General features: G+C 41.0%; 2 protein-coding genes across 2 annotated transcripts in view; both read left to right on the forward strand.

Annotated features, from left to right (window-relative positions):
- The window catches only part of ccnd2a (cyclin D2, a), a 43,318-nt gene extending 39,048 nt beyond the window's left edge, over positions 1 to 4,270 (forward strand). The window contains exon 4 of the mRNA XM_080436851.1: positions 1,959 to 4,270. Within this exon, the coding sequence (XP_080292977.1) occupies positions 1,959 to 2,126 (168 nt within the window). The 3' untranslated portion in view covers positions 2,127 to 4,270. The remainder of the gene's footprint in view (positions 1 to 1,958) is intronic.
- Positions 4,271 to 14,269: 9,999 nt separating this feature from the next.
- LOC308091644 (putative fructose-2,6-bisphosphatase TIGAR A) overlaps positions 14,270 to 26,500 on the forward strand; it is a 29,390-nt gene continuing 17,159 nt past the window's right edge. Inside the window, exons 1-5 of the mRNA XM_080437306.1 lie at positions 14,270 to 14,432; positions 21,937 to 21,974; positions 23,177 to 23,298; positions 23,859 to 23,936; positions 24,791 to 24,902. Of these exons, the coding sequence (XP_080293432.1) occupies positions 14,395 to 14,432; positions 21,937 to 21,974; positions 23,177 to 23,298; positions 23,859 to 23,936; positions 24,791 to 24,902 (388 nt within the window). The 5' untranslated portion in view covers positions 14,270 to 14,394. The remainder of the gene's footprint in view (positions 14,433 to 21,936; positions 21,975 to 23,176; positions 23,299 to 23,858; positions 23,937 to 24,790; positions 24,903 to 26,500) is intronic.

Consider the following 26,500-nt stretch of genomic DNA (forward strand, 5'->3'; position numbering starts at 1 on the left):
CCCCATCAGAGAGGATATGAGGGGTCCCAGCCTTGTTGAGAGGCAGCTCTCCCAGGAGGATTCTCAGGTTGCCTCCGTCGCTCTTTGATGCTTGAAAGGCGAGCCGCCCAGACCCCCCCTACGCCCCCTACCCCCCTCCACCCCGGGGCCCCGGGCCCCTTGGCGGGCAGGCACACACACACACACACACACACACACACACACAGAGAGAGAGATTGGCTGTGGTTAAAAAAGCACCACCTTTGTGTGTTCCCACAGGAGGTGGATGTAATTAACATGCTTTAGTACTACCTGTGTTTTCACCCCGCCGTTGTCACGGCTACCTCTGTTTGGTTTGGTGTGTGTGTGTGTGTGTGTGTGTGTGTGTGTGTGTGTGTGTGTGTGTGTGTGTGTGTGTGTGTGTGTGTGTGTGTGTGTGTGTGTGTGTGTGTGTGTGTGTGTTTTGCGGGGGCGGGCTGATGTCATACTTGGGCCTGGTCCTTGTCCGTCTCAGCCTTGGCTGTCTAGCAGAGACATCTTACACCATACAACCCCGTCCAACCGCATCCAACGTCCAACCCCATCCAACGCACAACGCCATCCAACCCTCACATGTGGACCCAATGGCATTGGTTCTCAAAGTGGGGTCCGGGGACCCCCAGGGGTCCTTGAGGGAGTTCCAGGGGGTCCCCAGCTAAATGATGGATAGTTAGGGTCCATTTGGTTCCATTTGTACACTCTCAGAGTTAAATTAACATTGATTTTACATTATAAATTAGGGTCCCAGAGATAGAAATGTCATTAAATGGGGGTCCGTAGCCCTAATGCATGTCATACTGGGGGTCCTTGAAATTAAAATGGTTGAAAATCACTGCTAGAGCCGTAAAAATCTTCTCTTATGGGGGTCCCTGGCATATCTTTTCAAATGGGGGTCTAATAAGTGTCAATTTGGGGGACCTTGACATGAAAAAGTTTGAGAACCACTGCCCTATATGGTATCACCTCGATGCTGGTTATAAAGATGCCAAGGATTGGTCAGTGATGTCACTGTAATGCGACAGACTCAACTTTTCTCCGCTGTGTGTAAAAGCCCGATTATAGACTCTGCACATATTTATACAATCCAGAAACTTTGAATTCCCGGCCGCCTTCTCTCCGGGAATACTGTCCTGTATGTCTGTGGTGGTGCATACTGTACATACTGTACATGTCCCGGTGGTTGGAAAACTCTGACTTAAGAAGCGATATTTAGCATATGATGGGACGCTTTGGAAGCTTGTAGAAATACTGTGTTTGCCTTTTTTCCCCCTTTTGTTCTGTGACAATTTGTGTAAATATGTGAAAATATCTTAAATGTTTAGAACATTTTTTATAAATATATTTTTTAAAATGAATAAACACAATTGTTTACTTAGTTTTTAAGTTGCCATCTGTGTTAATTTTGTCGACTAATGTCGCCGAAAATTTTTCAACTACGTCGACTACCTTTTTTCACCACAAACTAAATAAAAAACGGAAAAACTAAAAAACTAAAACTATGCCTAAATATACTGACAGTTTCGTCAACAAATAAAAACTACACTAAAATGTTAGCGAGGGACTAGTGGAGAAGAGATCCAGTAGAACTAAGAAGAGACATTTCATGCTTGGTTGCGTGCGGTGAGATCGGCTACCGAAAATAGCCGATCTACAAATCAGGCATTACGACGCCATCAAGGCCTGTCGAAATACATTTCAGTGGACTAACCCAGCTGTAGAAATAGTTAAAACTAGACTAAAACTAAAACAGATAACTAAAATGTGATGTCTGAAGATTCCAGGTTCAATGTCAAAATTAACACTGGTTGCCATTGTGTGTGTGTGTGTGTGTGTGTGTGTGTGTGTGTGTGTGTGTGTGTGTGTGTGTGTGTGTGTGTGTGTGTGTGTGTGTGTGTGTGTGTGTGTGTGTGTGTGTGTGTGTGTGTGTGTGTGTGTCTCAGGATGTTCTGAAGGCGTGCCAGGAGCAGATAGAGCGTGTGCTGGTCAGCAGCCTGCGTGAAGGTCGGCAGCAGCAGCAGCAGACACACAGAGGACCCAGCAGTAAGGAGGGTCTGGACCCCCTGGACCAGGCCTCCACGCCCACCGATGTCCGGGACATCAACCTCTGAACCCCCAACCACCAGGGGGCGCCCGCCATCGTGCAGGATCAACAGCAACAGAGAGAAAAAAAGAAGAAGAAAGAAAATCTATAGTTTTTTTTAAAGAAGAAAAAAAAACTACAAAACAACAAAAAAAATTATCCATTGAAAGAGAGAGAGAGAGAGAGAGAGAGAGAAGAGAGAGAGAGAGAGAGAGAGAGAGAGAGAGAGAGAGAGAGAGAGAGGGGAAAAAAAGTGCTGGCTTGTTTTTATAGATTTCTATTTTTCAAAAAGAAATTGTCAAACCATGTTCCCATGTACATTATGAAATCAAAGCTATTTTAGATATACAAACAGATATTCTATGATACTTATATCCAAAAAGGAAAAAAAAAAAAAAAACCTAGGAATTTGATATGAGAAGAAACTCTATGGTGCCTTGTATTTACAGAAGGGAAGCCAGTCATATTTTACGTTCTGTTTTTGATTGTACGATCAGTAACTTATATCTTAACCATAGCTTGATGATAAGGCATTTAAACATGGGGGGAAACAACGACAACATTCAAATCACACACATGAGATCCCAATGAGACAAAAGGTTTCTTTTTTCTTTTTTCCTTAAATGATCATCTTTATTAGACATATGGATGGTTGATTCTACCAGAGGACATTGTGTTTAGGATCTTCAGACAATGAGAAGCTCTCATGCTCTCCGTGTGGACATGAGAGAGTTCAGAACATTGAGATCAACAGCGAGTAGGTCCCCAATTCCAGGGAATCCTGAGGATTATCATTATTATTATTATTATTATTATTGTCAATATTTTTATTATATTATTGAGGGACATGAATTCCGAGAAATAGAGTTGAATGTGATCGACATGCTCCTTCTGTCAGGCTGCTTGTTCGCGTGCGCGTGTGTGTCTGTCTGTGTGTGTGCGTGCGTGCGTGTGTGTGCGTGTGGGTGGTTAATACAAGCTTGTGCGTTTCCGTGTGTGTGTGTGTGTGTGCGTGCGTGTTACCCTGTATCTATATTAGCGGTGTGCATTATTCCGATTGGGGTGTGATGCTCTTGAGCAACTTTCCAAGCCTAGTCTTCAGTCTATAGCCTCGAGTCTTTAAAGTCTAGTCGCGTATAGTCACAAAGCTTAGTTCTGTAATAAAAGACTATTGGAGGAAGCCAAGGCTATATGGATGCTATGTCTGTCATTTGAACAGGACTATATGCTATATAATATCACTGTCTCCATACGATATCGGTGTGTATGGTGATTCGTTGTTGGCTAACAATGAGCTCATGTTGCATTGCATTCTCATCGATATGAGGATTCATACAGATTCATATGGATATTGAAACGATGAGGACTTTCACTCATCTTTCCAACAGCATTTTTTGTAATCCTGAGATCTTCCAAGCCTCGAGGTCGGAGGTGATCTGAGGCGTTTATCACTGCCATCAATCAAGAGTCAAAGAGGGCTTTTGCTCACGTCTTTTACAAAACGACGCACACAGAGCCAAGCTCTGGACGACGTTATGCCTTGAGGGGTCACTAAGACAGCCCGGACATTTCAGAGTATTTCATCCGGCGATGAGACGTCGGTGTGAGCTTTTAGATCAGCTATTTTCGCTATTTTATACGGTTAATTCACAATGTATTTTTGTAAGTTTGAGTCCTGGGTGGTCCGTCCCTTCCTAGAAATGTAGTGGAGTCAAAAAGTACAAGTATAATATACAGATACTGTACAGATACTCAAAAAAGTGTACTTAAGGTATAGTACTCAAGTAAATGTACTTTGTTACTGTCCGACCAGTGTCGAGAATACATCGGGCCAGAAGGAAGTGGACTATATCTTTCATGACTTGTTCTGCCGCGGTTAGTGACCCCTCCAAAAAGCAGAAGTCGGCAGGGTGCGTCGTTTACTATAACGGTCGTTCCCGACATGCGGAAGTATAGCTTTAGGCCCACGTTGAGTGTGGAGACAGAGACGTAATGGACACGTTATTATTTCACACGTACAGTGTGAGCCGGAGCGCCCTGAACGGAGCAGAGAAGCTGAGGTCAAGTGTTTCAGAGTCTCTAGAGGACTTTGGATTCTTCTTTATTTCACAGCGAGAGAATGAGGTGTACAGTGTCGCGCGGCAGCGTCGCGGCATCCAAAAATGGCAAAAACGACAAGCTCACAACTAGGGCTGTGAATCTTCTGCTATCTCACGATTCGATTCCGATTCCGATTCTTGGGGTCACGATTCCGATTATTTTTCAATTTTTTTCAAAACAAGTGATTCTCGATTAAAAAACGATTTATTTTAAATTCAAAACGATTCTCGATTCAAAAACGTTTTTTTCCGATTCAAAATCAAATTTTTTCATTATACAAATATACTAAAAAGAAATGAAAAATCATTTTTTTGAAAATGAGAATCGATTCTGAATCGTCCAACAGGAGAATCGTGATTCGTATTCGAATCAATTTCTCCCCAAACCCCTACTCACAGCGCATCGCTGTTGTAGTTTTTGCAATTTTTCGGGCGTGTGACATGGTATGAATCGGGGCTTGCAGAGAGCGTGAGGAGGACTTGGGAAGGCACATGGTAGAGTAGAGTAGAGAGGGTTGTTTTTGTGCAGGATCATGCTGCTTGTGTTGGCGATTGTGATGACGTACGTATATAAGGCCAGTGGCCAGCCCAAAGGCCTTAAGTTAAAACTTTGATATCTTGCCTATTAAGCTGGATTTATGCTCCCATCGCGCGGCACGTGGCGCTTAACCGTGGCGCGTCAGTAGCTTGAAGATCAGTTTTTTTTGGGGGGGGGCTAAGCGTCACCATCGTGCGTCAACGGAGTACGAATTAGGCATTAGCGTTGTGTTGAATTGTACATCGTTTGTCGTGACGGAGGTCCACAGAGACGAGTTCCACGTGAGAAAAGTACAAATGCAGATTGTACAAATTGAGCTTAAGACTATACACTGCCAGATGGTCATCGTTTAGATGCTGTTCTACCAATTGCATCTGGAGTTCCACATGGGGCCGTGTCAGTTCCCCTATGATTTCAATGGCAAAGCACTTTGAAAACATTCTCCCCAAGAGACAAATGAAATGAAATGCGTTAGGCGGGCGGGAGGAGGGGAATAGATGTTTTCTATTTCCTTGTTATAGCCTTTTCTTTGGTTTACTTTGTAGGGCTGGTTTCCCAATCATCAGACGCTCCCTCGGCAAAGCAGGAGTCAAATAAAAACGCGTATTTACGACTTATTAGAGGACATTCCTATCGAGACATAAAACAAACAAACTAAAAGAAACATTCCGAAAAAGTAGAAGGGAGGTCTGACCATTTTTGTGTGATTGAAAAAAGAAAATACAAAATGCCAATGCAAAGTGGAAAATGCATACATACCATTCATTGATTTTATGAATTTTGTTTTATTTTATTTTCACATCATGAAATATTGGTTGTACTTGAATTTATTTAGTTTAGTTTTGTTTTTGTTTAGTTTTTTGTTTTCATTTTTTGATCAGCTTCACAAAAAAAAAAAAAAGGTCACACTGAACTTCAAAGAAATGACGGTCAGAAGACAGTGTGGTTTGAATTTTTTTTAAAGTAAAAAAAAGATCAAGCCATTCTTCTGTCCAAACACACTTTAATTCATGTGTGTGGTATGCGTGGCTGGTCAGTTATCTATCGTTGCTTTGTGTGCGTTGTTCTCCGTTCGATAGGCGTGCGAGCGGTGGGCAGGTCGTCAAAACCCTTTTAATCCCCTACCAACGTTTGCTGCTTCTGTCAAAACTTTGGCAAGGGGTTCGATAAGCCAACCAGACATCAACACCAAACCAGAAAGAGTTTTCTTATCTTTTCTTTTTTACACAAAACACAAGGCATTGCCGTGTGTCACGGCAAGGCAGGTTTGCAGTATGCCATGTTCTTTCTTGGGTAATAGGTTGACTTTTCTGAGTGCACGACTGAAGAAAAAATGTGGGGATTTGAACCGACACCCCCCTTTGGCTTTGTTCAGGCTATGCAGGCAAATCCCATTTTGGTTTCTCAAATCGGATCTTTTTAGGACCGACTGTCCTCACCATAGATATAGAAACCTAGCGTGAGTAATAATTAATACTTATGCTCCGTCATGCGACCGTGTCACTCACCAGGAATAGCCGACCTACAAGCTTACAAAGCGTTGCGGATGCGATGTGTTGAAGCTTGTAGATCTGCATTTCTTTTGGGGCTGTTCAGAATCTGATTCCATTCTGGACAGATCTGGTCAAACGTGGGATTTGTGCTGCCGGCGCGAACATAGCCTTTGATGTATGTATGTTATGTTTAACCACTTGAACCCCGGCGTGCTTATTCTGGGGACGGGGACGGGGGGGGGGGCATTGTGCCAAAAAATAGCCGATCTACAAGCCGCATTGTGGGCTTGTATGCGCCGCATTGCGGGCTTGTAGATCGGCTATTTTTGGCAAAGAGATTTGGTGTAAACGGAGGGGGAAAAAGCGGTCCAAGTACGTTTTTACTGAGGATAGAGGGTTTAAGTGGTTGAACGGGGTTGACTAGTTTTCTAAGGTTAACAGATACTGTATTCCAAAGTGAAGGGGAGAACAGGAGGGGTGTGAAGACATCAAGAGAAAAAAAAAAGTGTCAATATTTTTTATTGAGTTATTGTTGTCTTTTTTTGCGCTGCTAAAAGCTATGATTTTTTGTTTCATTTCTTATATACAAAAAAAAAATAACTTACATTACCTAGTTGTGATGTCACTTGAGTGTGCTGCTATTTTATAAACATTTGTATTATAATATAATTATTTTACTTGCTTAAGAGATACATTGAGATAAAAAAAAAGAAAAAAACGAAGTAGATGGTTGATAGAAGAACATGGAATGAGTATTTCGACTGGAAATGTTCTGTGTACAGTTATGACAGTTTGCTTAGATAGCATGTCCCCCCCCCTCCCCTTTTTATTTTTGTTTTGTATCAAATGTTTTATTTTAATTTTTTTGCTCTCCTTTTTCTCCGTCACATTCTGCATCCTTGGTATTTCTATATACCTCAGGTTTATTGGACAAAAACAAACAAACAAACAAACAAACAACAATCCATCACCTATACCTCTTGCAGTTAGGGAGACCGGCATTGGACGCACGACGGTACAGCGACAAACAAAACAAGGAATAAACAGAAACCAACGTGGATTTTTTTTTTTGCTTTATTTGTGGATTACTCTCGCTGTACCTTTTCATCTGGTTTCTTTTCCCGAGACGAGACGGATAATAATGCAACAACGACGGACTCCCACCTGGACTCATAAATAAAGTGATCATGGAAAACCTGGACGGCGGAGGGGGGCGGGGCTTCCTGGCGGCGTGTTCACGCGTGTTGTGTCGGTGCTACACGTATACGTCTGAGACGTGTGTTTGTGTGTGTGTGTGTGTGTGGTTCTCATGAGGGGGGGCTGAATTACTTGATTTCTACATCCATCACAGTCACACTGAATGTCAGTCAATCTGAATTCTGGTGTGACATGTGTATGCGTGTGTGCGTGCGCGTGCGTGTGCGTGTGCGTGTGCGTGTGTGTGTGTGTGTGTGTGTGTGTGTGTGTGTGTGTGTGTGTGTGTGTGTGACAAACAAACGTAAATATACTGTCTGAAAGTTTCAACGTAGGGCTGAGCGATATTATATCGATATTGTGATGTGAGAATAGATACTGTATATCGCCTAGGATTTTTATTTGATTCGAATCGTCATATGACATAAATTGTCTTTTCCTGACTTTAATCACTAATCACCTTAATTTATACTTGCTAAAATAGCCGATCTACAAGCTCACAGTTTGAGCTTGTAGATCTGCCATTTTTTTATCGTATTTTTTTTTTGTGTGAAAAATTCTAAAGAAAATCGATATCATTGTTACAATAAAATATCATCACACTATCGAAATCGAGATGTTTGATTTTGATTATGTCGCCCAGCCTTATTTCAATAGCACCGATGTTTTTTTGGGGGGGACTTGTGGCCCCTCCCCCCTCCCCCCTCACCGTAATCACATCATGTACCTCAATGTCTGTCGCACAACCTCTGTTCAATAAACTTCTGCTTTAATGAGTGTGACAACATATCAGTTTTACTGACCGTTTCAACTCTCCTTTTGTCTTCTGTCTTTAAACTGGTGCTGTAATAGTGTGAGTGCAGTGCATTTTCTGTGAAAAGGTTAAAGCTCAATATTCTGAGTATACAGTATATGGGCATGTACTGTACGTCATGCAGTAACGGGAGTCTCCCGGTCTCTCCAACTCTTTAGTAAACAGAAGATACATTTTCACGTGGGTTGCCAACTTCGCCCCAATCAGGACATTTATCAGCTTAAATGTTAGAGCGTTCCAGTTGGCAGTTTCAAGTCTGCTCATTTATTTGTGTCATCACTTCCACATTTCACTTGTTAATCCTTTAGCCTCTCTCTCCTGATTGGATAAAATTGCTATCCTGACCTGAAAATGCATTTTCTGTTCATTAAAGAGCTGGGGAGACATGGAGAACGGCCTGTTACTGAGAAATCACTATAGCAATGAGTACTATCAGAATAAAGAACTATTTAACACTCGCTTAAAAAGAAAAATCACTTACCACACCTTTACATGGTCAGCTGTGTGTGTGTGTGTGTGTGTGTGTGTGTGTGTGTGTGTGTGTGTGTGTGTGTGTGTGTGTGTGCGTGTGCGTGTGCGTGTGCGTGCACGTGCGTGTGCACTAGTATTATACTGAGGGCCAAATTACTTCACAAGTACAGTTAAATTCGAGAAATAGACATTGTGCATGGCCCTAACAAAACAAATGCTTGTTTTATGGTGAAGAATTGTTTAATAAAAAATACAATTAGGACATTAGACATTTACAGGTCAGGTTTAGGGTTTTGCATGATTTATACAGTTGCGTGCTGGTGTCACGCATCAAAAATAGCCGATCCAAGCCCTACAAAACGTTCCCCCAATTATGGGGGGAACATTCAAATTTTGGTGTAGCACAAATCTTTTCGTATGGGGTCCCTGGCACAAAACCTTTTCAGATGGGGGTCCGCGGACAAATACATATTAATTTGGGGGTCCTGAAATGAAAATGTTTGAGTTTAATTGGTTAAGCTTATTCAGTTATAATGTAATTTAACACTTGTGTAGATTGTTGTTCTGGATGTCTATGTTGTGGCTCCCTCTAGTGGCCTGGCATGGTCAACCTATAGTTAAGTATGTCATGATCATGACATTTTACAACTTTAATTGAGGATTTAATTGTGTTTTTGACGTTGAACATAAATAAAATTACATTTATGTTTATTTTTTAGGCTTTGTAAACAAAAATGGCACAAGGCAGATTATGACCAGTAACTGAAATATATAAAGAAATTACTGACAATGACTCGACCAATAATCAAAATAAATAATATATTAAGGCCGCAATAGCAAATAACAAATTTTAAAAAATATAAAAAATAGACGATTTACAAGCTCACAACACAAGCGCAATGCACTGTGAGCTTGTAGATCTGTTATTTCTGCTAAAAGTAATTAAAAAAAAAGTTATAATGAAAATGTATGAACGTTTTTCAACACAGAATTAGGTGATTATATGTAAAAAATGTGAATGGCCTACCTACAGACAGTGCAGCCTTTTTTTAGGCTACATCACATTTAAAAGCAAATAAGCAATTATCAAGTATCTTGTATAGCATCAAATAGCATGTATACAGTGGTATACAGTGGTTTTCATTAAGTGTATAAAGTGCCCTATAATAGCTGCTTCTGTAGTCATAATATTTAATTAAACAATATTCCATTATATTACTGTAGGCTATATATAAAATAAAACCATTTATGGACTGTTCAATATTCATGGCACATGTCCATGGCAGTGAGCTTGTAGATCTGCTATTTTCACTATCATTGTTGAACATTTCTAGAAAACCTTTGATATGATATTCGTTATGTCAGAAATGTCAATACAGCATTGCATTGATATTAAAAAAAGAAAATGTACATTGTATGTTTTACTCTTGAATACTATTTTTAAAAGCAAGTACAAATTAACCGAGCACTTTCACTTATTAAGTTGTTTTCGAAAATGTAAATTAATTAATAAATGAAAAAAGAAAAGGAGTTTGAAGTTACAAGTTAAAGGGATATTTCACTTTCAAAAAAACTTTGGGTCATTTTATCTTCTACCCAGGCTTTTGTGAGCCCTCCAGACCGTTTTTAAGTTGCTTGATTTATTATTTAGATATTTGATATTCATTTTATCAGACACGCCCCCTTCCTATACAAACCCATTATAACTTAAAACTCAATTTTTAACTTGTTAGATTCATCCAAAACACCCGTCCTTGGTTCTGGTGACTCACCCTGCCCTACTAATACGCGAGAGGGCCGTGTTTTTTCGATTACTTTTTTCATTTATTTTTTATATATTTTCTTGAAAATTAAAAAAATTAAATACGATAAAATAATTAAATAAAATAAATGAAAAAAGTTATCAAAAAAACATGGCCCCCTCACGTATTAGGAGGGCAGGGTGAGTCACCAGAACCAAGGACGGGTGTTTTTGATGAATCTAACATGTTAAAAATTGAGTTTGAAGTTATAATGGGTTTGTATAGGAAGGGGGCGTGTCTGATAAAATGAATATTAAATATCTAAATAATGAAACAAGCAACTTAAAAACGGTCTGGGGGTTTCAGAAAACCTGGGTAGACGATAAAATGACCCAAAGTTTTTTTGAAAGTGAAATATCCCTTTAAATATAAAAAAAATGGCAAGCAACATGCAAAGCAAACTTGTCTGGGGTGCACCTTACAGTCTATGGGGTGCACCCATAGAGTTAAAAATAATAGAGAGGGCACCGGATATCGCCTCCCATCCACTTGCATTGAGTTGCTCACCCAGCGCATGTGCCTATTTGAACCCTTCTTCCGGGTTGGAAACGTATTGGAAAATGTGATGGGCGCGGCCTATTTGGGGCTTCGAACGCGTCACTGAAGATTCTCGAAGCCCCATGGCCTCGTTCACATACATTGGCCACACCTGCAATACCTCAAATGGCCAGCATGTTCAATTGGCTTCAATGAAACCACTGGGTTCTGGGGGCTTGGGTGCACCTTACAGTCTATGGGGTGCACCTTACAGACTATGGGGTGCACCTCAGATTCCAAACCCGAAAATCTCGGCCACTCGCTCACTCCCACTCGGTCACTCCGACTCCAAACCGGATGTGCTAAATTCCAATTACTCAGTTGCTTCTTGGAGGAGGCGAGTGGAGTCGAGTGGAGGAGCCGAGGAGGCTCTCTACTTCCGCATTTAGCGAGTGTACATCAAGTGTAGGCTCGACCATAGATATATATAAAGGCTAGATGACTCACCCGCGCTGCTGGCCAATGGAGTACGACGTTGCCACATGGCGGCCATCTTGAAACAGTCATTCATAACATTATGTCTATGGTGCATATACTTTAAAATAACCATAGCGTGCTCAATTTTCATCCAATTTTCAAACGGTTTGGTGTGTTGTAAACACCAAAGATGTAATAAAATTATAAAATTATAAAATTATAAAAAATAAAAAAAAACATGATTATAATTATAAGTATGCAGTATCATAACTACATCTTTGGTGTTTACAATACACCAAACCGTTTGAAAATCAGATGAAAATTGAGCACGCTATGGTTATTTCAAAGTATATGCACCATAGACATAATGTTATGAATGACTGTTTCAAGATGGCCGCGGTTGAGCTACGCTTGCGCCGTCCCCTTGAGCCATCTAGCCTTTATATATGACATATAAAGGTAGACGCCTCATTCGGCTCTGAAGCGTCTGTATCTCGGGCGCGCTTCCTGCTTCCGCAGGGCTGCCGTGTGCGTCACACACGCGGAAGTTCGGTAGGCCAATCAGAGGCAGGTGGGGGCGGGTCATTTTGTAACCCAGCTTTTAACCCTTTAAGAGGCAGCAGCTGTGCGCAGCATCTAGTTAGTTGGAACTTGGCAAACTCCACATTCTATTTGTGAAATTCAAATAAGAGACATGGTCCTTTTTCATATCAAGGTCCATTATTTATTCAGCATTTGAGTCACGGAACACCGTTTGATAAGCTTTAGCCTCTCACACCCAAAACGTAGAATATGTTATCGTTCGATAAGATGTTGTCAAAATAACAATTGTTTACGTTCTCTAATTGTGTACTTGTTTAGTAAGTAATGCAGATGTTTAACAATTTGACTCTTGACAGTGTGAAATGTTATACTCAAGATTTAAAGATCTATAAGGGTCCATTTGGTTATCAACTCTCCATCATTTAGCTGGGTACCACCTGGAACCCCCCCAAGGACCACTGGTGGTTCCCGGACCACTGCTTGAGAACCATTGCACTGACAAGTCCCGGAAAAGACGCACTGTGATTGGCCAGTAGTCAACGCACTGTGAGCGCTGTGATTGGCCAGTAGTCACTTTGAGTGACAGGTTCCCTGCGGAAGACGGAAGTGCCGCCGTGTATTGCGATACAAGTCGCCCCAATGAACTGCAGAGGCCAATGAGGTATCTAGGTTTCTAATATCTATGGTCGAGCCTACACTTGATGTACACTCGCTAAATGCGGAAGTAGAGAGCCTCCTCGGCTCCTCCACTCGACTCCACTCGCCTCCTCCATGAAGCAACTGAATAATTGGACCCTGAGCACATCCGGTTTGGAGTCGGAGTGACCGAGTGGGAGTGAGCGAGTGGCCGAGATTTTCGGGAATGGAATCTGGCTTATGGGGTGCACCTTACAGTCTATGGGGTGCACCTTACAGTCTATGGGGTGCACCTTACAGTCTATGGGGTGCACCTTACAGTCTATGGGGTGCACCTTACAGACTATGGGGTGCACCTTACAGACTATGGGGTGCACCTTACAGTCTATGGGGTGCACCTTACAGTCTATGGGGTGCACCTTACAGACTATGGGGTGCACCTTACATACTATGGGGTGCACCTTACAGTCTATGGGGTGCACCTTACAGTCTATACATAGGTTTCCGCGCAACGTCATCACAGAGCAGAATGCGCAATCTGCGCATGCCCGGGGTAGAACGAACCCGGAAGTGCCCTTCACGCTGTTGTTGTGTTCGGGAGTTAGATAGGCATAATGCTGCTATTATAGGCATAATAGGCATAATGCTGCTATTGTATACAAATAAAAGACGAACAGATCCAACTTCCGACAAATCATTTTTATTGAGTAAACAAGATATTACAAACTGCATAATTTAATCTACTTTCATTAAACCCGGTGAAGACCATTTCTTTATGAATGTAGATTTGACCAGAGCTGCTGCGGGTAATAGAGCCATCTATAGGCTCACCCCCCCCACTACGCGCGCATATCCTCTCATGTTTACAAACAGGAAACCCGTCTATGGGGTGCGCCTTACAGACTATGGGGTGCGCCTTACAGACTATGGGGTGCACCTTACAGTCTATGGGGTGCACCTTACAGTCTATGGGGTGCACCTTACAGTCTATGGGGTGCACCTTACAGTATGGGGTGCACCTTACAGACTATGGGGTGCACCTTACAGTCTATGGGGTGCACCTTACAGTCTATGTATGGGGTGCACTCACGATACCCTGAGAGGCAGTGGTGGAAGAAGTACTCAGATATTTTACTTAATTAGTAAAAGTAGCAATACCACAATATAAAAATACTCTGTTACAAGTAAAAGGCCTGTGTCCAAAATGTTACTTGAGTAAAAGTACAAAGGTATTGCCATCAAAATATACCAAATTGCCTAAAGTGGAAGTACTAAAACGGAGCCTATGTATGAAATAGGGCTGAAGTGGTTAATGTAGTAGGCTATGCCTATGTTTTATAATAATATAGTTTATATCTGCAAATGAGATGTAGTGGAGTAGAAGTTAAAGTATTGGAAATTGGAAATACTCAAGTAAAGTACAAAATCTCAAAACTGTACTTAAGCACAGTATAGGCTACTTGAGTACTAGAACTTTCCACCACTGCTGAGAGAGAGGTAACTGTCCCTTTAAATATATTAATAGTACGTATTATGACGGTACATTTCAGCGTCCGGTCTGTCTCTCTGTTCCAAACAGACAGACAGACAGTATACAGTGTATAGGCTACAGTAGTACAGTACAGACAGACAGACAGACAGTACAGTGTATAGGCTACAGTAGTACAGTACAGACAGACAGACAGACAGTAGGCCTACAGTAGGCTACAGTAGTAGTTCAGTACAGACAGACAGACAGTACATGGTTTCAGTATGACTGTGTTTACATTCGGCCTGACTGTTGTCCGACAGTAAGTACATCATCATCATCATATTATTACTATTATTATTATTATTATTATTATTATTATTATTATTATTATTATTACCCTTATTATTATTATTATTATTATTATTATTATTATTATTATTATTATATCTGTTGTTTGTTGATGTAGAAACACGTGTTCATATAGCCTATACGCTGCTATTAAACCAGTGTGAAAACTTAACCGTAAACTTTAAACACCTAACTGTTTATGTTGAGTGATTAATGTGAACAGTAGGCTCCTATGTTATATAATATGGTTTGGTTTGTGTGAACATGTGTCTCGTCTGTGTTGCTCATGAGTCTCATCTAGAGCCCGGCTTCAACTAGCCATGGTTCACATGACGCTTGTATACAAGCGTCATGGTGCCCTGTCCCCCTGGTCTAAAGTTTTGTTCGATTTTTTCAGATTGCCATCGCTCACATAAACATAAACGTTCAGATTTCAAATATAAAGTGCTTACCACCGAGCCACGGATGTTACAAGGCGATGTGGACCGCGATGAGTACCCATATCTCCCGTATTGTTCAATAAAAAGCATTTTAATCCCATCGCCGTCCATTTTCTCCAAATTGTCTCCTATACTTTCAACCATGCGACACTAATGGTTGGGAGGTGTATTGCACTCTGATACATTACAAAACAAAAAAAAACAAAAAAAGAAAATGGCCGGCGATGGGATTAAAATGCTTTTTATTGAACAATACGGGAGATACGGGTACTCATCGCGGTCCGCATCGCCTTGTAACATCCGTGGCTCGGTGGTAAGCACTTTATATTTGAAATCTGAACGTTTATGTTTATGTGAGAGATGGCAATGTGAAAAAATCGAACACAACTTTAGACCAGGGGGACTCGGCACCATGACTGTCATGGTATGACAGTCATGTTTCAGGGCTAGGCTTCAACAAGCTGGGGGCGTGTCAGACAGTCAGTCAGTGGAATAAGTAAACTAAAGGGATATTTCCTATGGATATTTCACTTTCAAACATGTTTAGGATCATTTTAAGTTAAAGGTAGGGTAAGTGATATTTTTTGGTTAAAACAAAAAGTATTTTGTTAAAAGGTTAAAGCACTATATTCTGATAGTAATCATTGCTATAGAGTGTTTGTTCAGTAACAGGAGTCTCCCCGTCTCTCCAGCTCTTTAATAAACAGAACATACATATTCCGGTAGGTGGGGGACAGGCGAATATTTTCCACTCTGCATGATTCTTACCCTTTTCCGCACATCGAATCCAAAAAGTAAAGGTCGTCCCCCCTGCTCTCAGATGTTTTAACTTTTAGCGGCCGAGAAAATCTAAGCGACGGGTTGAAACAAGCGTTTAAATCGCTTATTTAGTCAGTCTGTGGCCAGTCAACCCCCGTCCGCATGCGCTGTACTGCTCCCGTGGGGTTGCGTTGGGAAAACATGAACACAGGCTGACTAAAAAAGTGATTTAAACGCTTGTTTCAACCCGTCGGTTAGACTTTCTTCAGCGCTAAAAGTTAAAACATCTGAGAGCAGGGGGGACGACCTTTACTTTTTGGATACGATGTGTGGAAAAGGGTAAGAATCATGCATATTGGAAAATATTCGCCGCCCCCCTATCCCCTGCAGGCACCTAGTAATGTGGAACCTCATCTCAGAGCTGTACAGCGGAGAGAGGTTTCAAATGGATATGGGACTAAGAACACCCCAGAGTGTTTTTAAGTTGCTTGATTCAGTCTTTAGACATTTGATATTCATTTTAACACATGCCCCGCCCTTCCTTAGCTCTGGTCCATAGCATTGGCGGAAGGAACAAATTCTGGTCTGTTAATTAAAGGGATATTTCACTTTCAAAAAAACTTTTGGTCATTTTATCGTCTACTCAGGCCTTTGTGAGCCCCCCAGACAGTTTTTAAGTTGCTCGATTCAGTATTTAGATATTTGATATTCATTTTATCAGACACGCCCCCCTTCCTATACAAACCCATTGTAACTTCAAACTCCATTTTGTTAGATGTTAGATTCATCAAAAACACCCGTCCTTGGTTCTGGTGACTCACCCTGCCCTCCTAATGCGTGAGGGGGCCGTGTTTTTTCCATTACTTATTTCATTTATTTTTAATCTTTTTTTTGGAAAATGAAGTTACAATAGGTTTGTATAGGAAGGGGGCGTGTCTGATAAAATGAATATCAAATATCTAAATACTGAATCGAGCAACTTAAAAACTGTCTTGGGGGCTTACAAAGGCCTGAGTAGACGATAAAATGACCAAAAGTTTTTTTGAAAGTGAAATATTTCTTTAAGTTAAGGAGATAGAACACATTTAGCCAAGCCTGGCATATGTATTAGTCCAGTGCACACACATCAGTGTCACGGTGACAGCCCCCACTGAATGAACTATATTCCTCACACGTGGTGAACACAATATAATTAGAACATATAGGATGCAGGCATGCATCCTATAGCCTGCGCCTTAGCGCCTCACTGTGGCACAAGCATAACACTGCACCAATAAACAATTATAGAACAGTACAGTATTACATTATCAACTGTCACATCAACTCTTAACACCCCCACTTGTACTCAGGTTGTTGTAATCTAAACTAAACTAAACTAAAAATACAGAATGAATGTGGACCCCTGTCTTGCACATTTCAAATTCCAAAAAGAATAGCTGCAAACTTCAACTTCAACTTACAGTAGTTACAGGTTTTGTCATTATATCAGCAACCATGTCATCTGTAGGACAATACTGTACATCAAAATGACTCAGTGGACCTGATAGACCTAATGCTTACTACTCTGTCTGTTTACACGGGTTTTGGCACTCATGCACTATTGTTTGTGTGTACTTGTAGTTATCTATACCTCCTAGTAACTGCTCCAGGTATAGACACTCCTGTGTGGTTGAAGAAGCCAGTGCCGTGTACTCCGCCTCACATGCGGAGAGGGCAACCGTAGGCTGTTTTCTAGCTTTCCATGAAACTAGAGAGCTGTTCTTACTAAGACTCACACAGTATCCTGTGGTAGTCTACTGCAGCCTGTCGCTGACATCAGACGCGCAGTCAGCATCACTGTAGGCCTGTATACCTAGCTTCTCACTGTCGTTTCTTTTGAAACGTAACCCTTTCTCCGAAGTGCCTTTGAGATATCTTAGTGCGTGTTTTCACAGTGATCCACTGCTTCTCTGTAGGCTCAGCAAAGTAGCTACTGTGATGACCTGCTTACCACAAAGCTTAAATCTGGTCTGGTACAAGTCGTTAGGTATCTAAGGCTTCCTACAGCCTCCCTGTACATCCCAACATCATTCATCTTTACTGCATCCTCAGTATATTCTAGTTTCTGATCACAGGGCGTTTCTCTGCTTCTACAATTTTGCGTCTTAAAACGCTGTGATATCTTGTTTAGTGTACTTTTCCTGCAACATCATTACACATCCATCGGATTGGCTGAAATCGATACCCAGAAAATATTTGAGTCTGCCTAGATCTTTGATTTTAAACTTTCCTGCGAGCATCTCTTTCACCTCTCTCAAAATCTTCTCATTGCTGGCTGCAATGATCAGGTCATCGACCCATTATGATCACCTTCTCGTCTTTTGACTCTTTGGCATAAACGCAGTGGTCGGCTGGGTTTTGTGTGAACGCGTTTTCAGTTAAACAATCGTGCAAGACTATTCCAATTTCGCCCCCATTGTTTGAGACTAGTGTTGATTTTGACAGCAAACCTTGATTCAGTTTTAGTCATAGTCTTTTGAATCATATTCCATTTCGTTTTAGTCATATTTTAGTCATCAGAAATGTTTTACTGTTAGTCTAGTTTTAGTCGACTAAATATCATAAGATTTTAGTCGACAAAATGTACAGTTTATTTAGTCGACTAAAATGTATTTTGGGCGGTGCTTGATGGCGTCATAATGGCTGACTTTACACTCGGTTGCATGCTGAAAATAGCAGATCTACAACCTCACAACGCGTCGCAGCGCAACGCGTTGTGAGCTTGTAGATCGGCTATTTTCAGAGCGCAACACCGTGGCGCAAACAAACATACAATGACTAGTCTTTTAGTTCTACTAGTCTACTTTTCCACTAGTCCCTCACTAACATTTTAGTCTAGTTTTTATTTGTTGACGAAATTGTCAATATATTTAGTCTTAGTTTTAGTCATCATAGCTTAGTTTTTATTTAGTTTTCGTCAGTGAAAAAAGGTAGTCGACGAACGTTTTTCATCATAGTTTTAGTCGACAAAATCAACACTGTTTGAGACCTTAAAGTGATTTTTCTAGCTTATACACTAGACTAGATCATCCTTCTCTTGATTGATTGATTGATGTACTTTATTTAGTAAGACATGAGAACAGTACATGACAGTACATAACAGTACATGGAAGTACAAATTCACAATACAAGGTCTACTAAACTGGAAAACTCATTAAACACTAAGCTTGTTTAAGATGAGAACCCCATGCACACAAATCATGATGACATATAAGAGACAGACAGACACACTACTATACAGAATGTCATACAAACAGTTTACAGGTTACTGGTATGAAAAGTGAAAAATATGTACAAAAGAAGAAAGAGAGGGGGGGTAGGGGGGCAGGTTAGGTTAGGACATGGGGTAGGTTAGGACTTGGACAGGGGACATTTTTGAATTGCAGCCTCCTGAAGGTGTATCTTTAGGGCAGTTTTGAAAGTGAGTAGGGCTTTACACTCCTTTACTCCTTTTGGTAGGGCATTCCACATTTTTGATGAATAGCATGAGAACGAGTTCATTCCCTTAGTTGAGCCAAATCTGGGTTGAACATGATTTGTGGAGCCTCTGGTGTTATGATCATGGACTTCATTAACATTTTGGAAGTATTTTGACAAATACAGGGGGATCCCAATGTTGTGGTGTATCTTGAAGACCAGGCCCATAGCAAGTTGCTGTACTCTGTCCTCAACCCTAAGCCATCCAATCCTAGCAAAATGAGCAGGGGTTAGATGGGTTTTGTGATTGAGGCCAAGAAGTAGCCTTACAAGTTTGTTTTGGGATGTTTGGAGCCTTGTTTTTAAGGCCTTGGAGGTGTTGTGATACCATGAAGTGCATGCAATCATAATGACCTTGTATGAGGGCCCCTGCAAGAATCTTCAGAGTATTCTTACTGACTAGACGATCAATCCTCCACAAATAGCGTGTTGTTTGGTTGACCTGTTTGATCACTCTTTCGGCGTTTTTGTTACCGGAGAGGTTTGCCTCCAAGATGGAACCCAGGTAGGTAATTTCCTCCTTTGTTGTGATAACATCATCACCCACTTTGATCGTGAAACTCTCAGCCTTGCTAAGGTTAGGACTGGACCCAAAGAGGATGGATTCAGTTTTACCCAGGTGTAATGAAAGTTTGTTGTCAGAGAGCCAGATGCAGATCTTGTTGAGTTCAGTGCTGAGAGTTTTCTCAACCTGCAGCCTGTCCCTGTCCGAGACCAGCAGAGCCGAGTCATCTGCGAACAGGAACAGTTTGCAGTCGCAAGCTGAAGACATATCATTCACATTTATCAGGAACAGTAAAGGTCCTAGTATACTTCCTTGAGGAACACCACAAGTCACTGGGAGGGGAGGGGACTGGGTGCCGTTTACTTCCACCACTTGCTCCCTCCCTTCCAGGTAGGATCTCATCCAGTTCACCGACGTATCATCAAAACCTATTGCTTTGAGCTTATTGATCATAATTTGGTGATTAACGGTGTCAAAGGCCTTCTGGAGGTCCAGCATGACCATGCCGCAATATTTGCCCTTGTCGATATCTTGTTTGATAGAGTCGTTCAAATAGAGAAGGCATGTGTCAGTGGAGTGGTTTGTTCTGAAACCAGATTGGAATTTGTAAATTAGATTGTTCTCGGCAAGGTACTTATCGACCTGTTCATAGACTATTTTTTCCATGACTTTCGAGATGGAGCTAAGAATAGAAATAGGGCGGTAGTTGCCAGGGTCTAATTGGTTTCCTTTTTTGTACAGAGGGGTCACCCTTGCTTTTTTGAAGTCGTTAGGGACCCGTCCCTGTATGATGGAGAGGTTTATTATGTGAGTAATGATTGGAGCAATGGAAGCGGCTGAGTCTTTTAGAAATTTGGCGGGGATGTTGTCGAGTCCTGTGGCTCTGTGTTGTTGAAGTGCACTCAATTTTTTAAACACCTCATCTGTTGTCACAGGGGAGAGTTTTAAATCATCTTTGCGTACACCTTGTTTTTCGTAAAATGAGTCAACATACTCTTTACCATGTCTCCCAGAGTGAGGGGGTAGTTTTTCAACCAGTTCTGAGGCCACGGTCGTAAAGAATATGTTGAGGATTTCTTCATAACCCTCTGGTGGATTGATGCATATCTCATAATCTATGGGAGCGTGCAAATACGCTGTTTTCACCTCCATCTGGTGTAGGAGCAGGTCCTCCTGTGCTGCTTTCTGTAACACCACCCTTAGACTCGTCAGGTTAGCTGTGAGTGAAAACGTCTCCCCATAGTCTATCCCCATTATCTGGCTGTAACCCTTGGTGCTTTGTACTTGTACTCTTCCATCTACATCAGCTATCTCCAGCTCTTTATTAAACAGAAAATACATGTTCAGGTTGGTATACCACAGTGGTGGAAAGTAACTAAGTACATTTACTTAAGTACTGTACTTAAGTACAATTTTTAGGTATTTGTGCTTTATTTGAGTATTTCCAGTTTCCAATACTTTTACTTCTACTCCACTACATCTCAGAGGCAAATATTGTACTTTTACTCCACTACATATACTTGAAAACTGAGTTACTAGTTACTTTTCAGATATAAACTATGATATAATGAAACATACATTAACTACTTTAGCCCTTATTTTATACCTAGGCTATTTGAAAATAGCCGATCTGAGCTTGTAGATCTGCTATTTTCAAATATTTAGTACTTTTACTTTTGGTATTTTAAATACATTTTGATGCCAACACTTTTGCACTTTTACTCAAGTACATTTTTATATTGCAGTATTGGTACTTTTACTTAAGTAAAGAATTTGAGTACTTTTTCCACCACTGGTATACCAATTTCATCCAATCAGGAGAGAGAACCCGTACAGGATACAGGATAAACATGTGAAATTAGAAGTGATGGCACACAACAATGTGTAGACAAAACTGGAACTGGAACACGATAACATTTATGTTGATGAATGATATTTGTGAGGCTCTCTCTCTCCTGTTTGGACAACATTGGTATCCCAACCTGAAATTGTACCGTTTGTTTATTAAAGCGCCCGAGAGACGGGGAGATTCCTTTCTTCATCCTGTCAATGAAGAAACACTGTTTTTAGCTCTTAGACCTTTAACAAAACACTGTGTTTTAACACAAATATCTACAGGACCTATAAGCTCACAGGAAATCCATCTGCCTATATGTGATGAACAATAGTTGGTTGGTCTAATATACTGTATAGATCATCAGATGTACATTTGACTATGGGTTATTGATTTTGTGTTGTGTTGTTTTGTTTTCCAGTGGGGAAACGCAATACAACAGAGATGGCATTTTACAAGGTATGATTGAAAAGATGATCAAAAATGTACAACTTTGTCAGAGATTGCCTTAAAGCAGCACTATGTAACTTTTTAACAACTATATAGCATATTATGTCCCACAAAATTATAAATCTTACATCTTTAAGCAATAACAACCATCCTTCCATGAATGTGTAGACTCAGTCAAGCCCCTGCTAGGGGCTTGACTGTATTACTATGTATAGACTCAGGGGGTCCCTGCTAGGGGCTTGACTGTATTACTATGTATAGACTCAGGGGGTCCCTGCTAGGGGCTTGACTGTATTGCTATGTATAGACTGAGGGGGTCCCTGCTAGGGGCTTTATAGGGGAGACAATCAGTGTCATCCTGGCATTTGCACCACGGCAGAACTCCCAGTCAAAGCCCAGACTGGCCAATCACAGTGTGACCTCACCGGACACATGCTTGCAGAGACTCTTGGGTAATGAAGTCAATGAAGACGTTGGCTGCCATGTTATTTGTGTCCAAAGTGGCCACTGATACCCCAAACTACGTAGTTCTGCTTTAATGTAATATTGGAATAACTTTGTTGTTTGTTACACTGAGAGTGTACTAATAAAACCAAATAGACCCTTACTTGTCCATTTGGCTTTTGCAGTCAGGTATAGTCCGGTGAGTCCATTGGTCCAAAAATGGAATACCACAATGAAATAGGCACTCAGGCTTTGGAATGTCCTGCCTGAGGATCAGAGGCTAGCAATCAGCAAAGCAATTTGATGATAAAACACAATAAGATCCAGGATTATTTCCATTGTGGACCTCTCAGGAAACGTGACAATCCACATGAGTAAAAAAAAAAGCCTATTTACACAATACATTACACAATAACATTGAATACAATAATTTGCAGCAACACATGATACAGTAGAATATATATATACTACTTAATTCACACTGGTGCCTTTTCCAACGGCCAATATTTAGTTAGATATTGTCGCTGTCTCCATATTTTATACTTTTTTGTAATTTAATGCCCAATTCATACTACAGTTTGGAGCAAAAATAGCATAACTACAAGCTCCAAACTTGTAGATCTATTATTTGTTGCTATTTTTTTATTTGAACCCTAAAAGGTAACAGTTTTGGACATAAAGGGTTGTCGGTGATATTTAAATGTTTTGTTGTCTCGTCTTGCAGGCCAGGCTATAGACTCTCCTCTGTCTGTTGTGTTGTGTTATAGGCCAGGCCATAGACTCTCCTCTGTCACAGACAGGCCTGGAACAGGCTGACTCTGCGGGTCAGTACCTCAAAGATGTCCACTTCTCCAATGTGTTTGTCAGTGACATGCTGCGAGCTCGACAGGTCAGACCATGCTGAGGATTAGCGATGAGGTTTTGTAATGGATTAGTGTGATTAAAAGGATCCCCGGCTAGTAAGCCAAATATGCCTTAATACATTATAATTTGACTAAAATGTAAAATTTAAAACGCCTTAAATATTGTATTTATTTTAGAAATAGTTAATCTTTCACTCAATAGGGGCAATGCTAGTCGCAAGTTGATGATGTCATTTGTCTAGCCCTATAGAATTTATGGAATGCATGTGAAATTAAAAAACAATGTAATACTTCCTAAGCTTTTTATTTTATTTTATTTAAATACGTTTCTTTTGCTCATGCATTCCATAAATTGCATAGGGCTAGACAACACATGGACAAATGACATCATCAGCTTCCGACAGGCATTGTCTCTCTTGAGTAAAAGATGAACTATTTCTAAAATAAATACAATATTTAAGGTGTTTTATTAAAATATATATATTTTAGTTATAGAGGGCAATTATAATGTATTAAGGCATAATTGGCTTATTAATCCTTTTAAGTGTTGCAGCCCTAGTGAAGTATGTGTGCTGGTGTTTTGCAGACGCTGGACTCCATCATGAAACACAATGACAGTTGCAGTGGTCTGCAGATTGTGACGGACCCTTCACTCAAGGAGAGGGTGAGTGTCATGACTTCTCTCCAGTGGTGGAAAAAAGAACTGAAATTTTTTACTTAAGTAAAGGAATCAATACCACAATGTAGAAATACTCTGTTACAAGTAAAAGTCTGCTATATAAAATGTACTTGAGTAAGAGGACAAAAGTATTGGCATCAAAATATGCTTAAAGTACCAAAAGTAAAAGTACTCATTATGCAGTATGTCCCATTTCACACAGTATGTCCTGTTTGTCATGTATAAAAACCTTTTGAAAATAGCAGATCTACAAGCTCACAATGAGTCGCTTTGCGACGCATTGTGAGCTTAGATCGTCTATTTTCAAATAGCCAAAGTATATATAGGGCTGAAGTGGTCCCCTGAGCAAGCAGTGTTTGGTAATAATATTCAAAATCTTCAAAGTAACTAGTAACTACCGGTATATAGTTTTCAAATAATTGTAGTGGAGTAAAAGTACAATATTTGCCTCTGAGATGTAGTGGAATACAAGTAAATGTACATTGGAAATACCCCAGTAAAGTAAAGAATACTTCAAAATTGTACTCAAGTACAGTACTTGAGTACATTTACTTAGTTACTTTACACCACTGCTTCTCTCCTATTGAGACCCAACCCATGGCACATGTTTGGGTCTGATCCCCGATTTTTGGAGAGTCCTACCCCATGGATAATTGATGTTTTGTATGTGTGTGTGTGTGTGTGTGTGTGTGTGTGTGTGTGTGTGTGTGTGTGTGTGTGTGTGTGTGTGTGTGTGTGTGTGTGTGTGTGTGTGTGTGTGTGTGTGTGTGTGTGTGTGTGTGTGTGTGTGTGTGTGTGTGTGTGTGTGTGTGTGTGTGTGTGTGTGTGCGCGCGCACAGAGCTTCGGGGTGGCAGAGGGCAGACCGGTCCAGGAGCTCAGGGACATGGCCCAGGCTGCTGGACAGACCAATCCAGACTTCACCCCCCCCGCAGGGAGAGACCCTACTGCAGGTCACACACACACACACACACACACACACACACACACACACACACACACACACACACACACACACACACACACACACACACACACACACACACACACGCACCACATGCTTCTGATCATGATCACTGTCTGATCATCGCAGTGCTTCTCAAACATTTTCATGTCAATGACCCCCAAATTAATATGCATTTGGCCGCGGTACAAAATGTTGTGTTTAGGCCCCCCCCCCCCCCCCCCCATACAAGATCTGTGTCCTTAACATTACTGAAAACTATTCCGAATTTTGTTCACAATCTTTCAAGATGTATATTATTATAAATAAATAAAAATTGCCAGTCTACTCGCAACTAAAATGTTCAACTAGACGATGTTGATAGGTTCAAAGTGGTAAAAGTAATTTTTGACGCTTTATTAACTCATTTTGCTGATTGACCCCCTGGGATCCCCCCCCCCTGGGGGTCCTCAGACCCCACTTTGAGAACCGCTGGAATACTGTACTCTATGTATGCTGCTCTATGTTTCCTCTCTCTCTCTGTCGCTCTAGTCTATCTCTCTATCCTCTCTCAGTATCTCTCTCTCAGTATCTCTCTCTCAGTGGTGGAAAGTAACTAAGTACATTTAGTTAAGTACTGTACTTAAGTACAATTTTGAGGTATCTGTACTTTACTTGAGTATTTCCAATTTCCAATACTTTTACTTCTACTCCACTACATCTCAGAGGTAAATATTGTACTTTTACTCCACTACAATTATTTGAAAACTTTAGTTACTAGTTACTTTGCAAATATAAATTATTACATTATAAAACATACATTAACCACTTTAGCCCTATGTTATACCGAGGCTATTTGAAAATAGCCGATCTACAAGCTCACAACGCGTCGCAGCGCGACGTGTTGTGAGCTTGTAGATCGGCTATTTTCAAATATTTTAGTACTTTTACTTTTGGTACTTTAAGTACATTTTGATGCCAATACTTTTGTAATTTTTACTCAAGTACATTTTTAATTCTGGACTTTTACTTGTAACAGAGTATTTATATATTGCAGTATTGCAGCTTAAGTCAATATTACTTTGACTAGCCTAAAGCCTAAAGAATTTTAGCACTTTTCCCACCACTGCTCTCTCTCAGTATCTCTCTCTCAGTATCTCTCTCTCAGTATCTCTCTCTCTCTCTCTCTCTCCTCTCTCTCCCCCCTCTCTCTCTCATCTCTCCCCCCACCTCTCTCTCTCTCTCTCATCTCTCTCTCTCTCTCTCTCTCTCTCTCTCTCTCTCTCTCTCTCTCTCTCTCTCTCTCTCTCTCTCTCTCTCTCTCTCTCTCTCTCACTCTCTCTCTCTCTCTCTCTCCCCCCACCTCTCTCTCTCTCTCTCTCTCTCTCTCTCCTCCTCATCTAAGCAGTAGTGACATGTTCCTACCATGTGGTCTAACATTTAGAGCGTACATTGCACTAGGCTTACCACCACTAGGGCCGAGTTACAGAATGTGAGGAGGGGGGCCGTGAGGACGGAGGAGATGGCTGGCATACCGCGTGAAGTCAAAGACGTTGGCTGCCATGTTATTTGTGTCCAAAGTGGCCACTGATACCCCAAACTTACATG

This window comes from Gymnoscopelus braueri (assembly GCF_963280865.1).
Source record: "Gymnoscopelus braueri genome assembly, chromosome: 9".
Lineage (NCBI taxonomy): Eukaryota > Metazoa > Chordata > Actinopteri > Myctophiformes > Myctophidae > Gymnoscopelus > Gymnoscopelus braueri.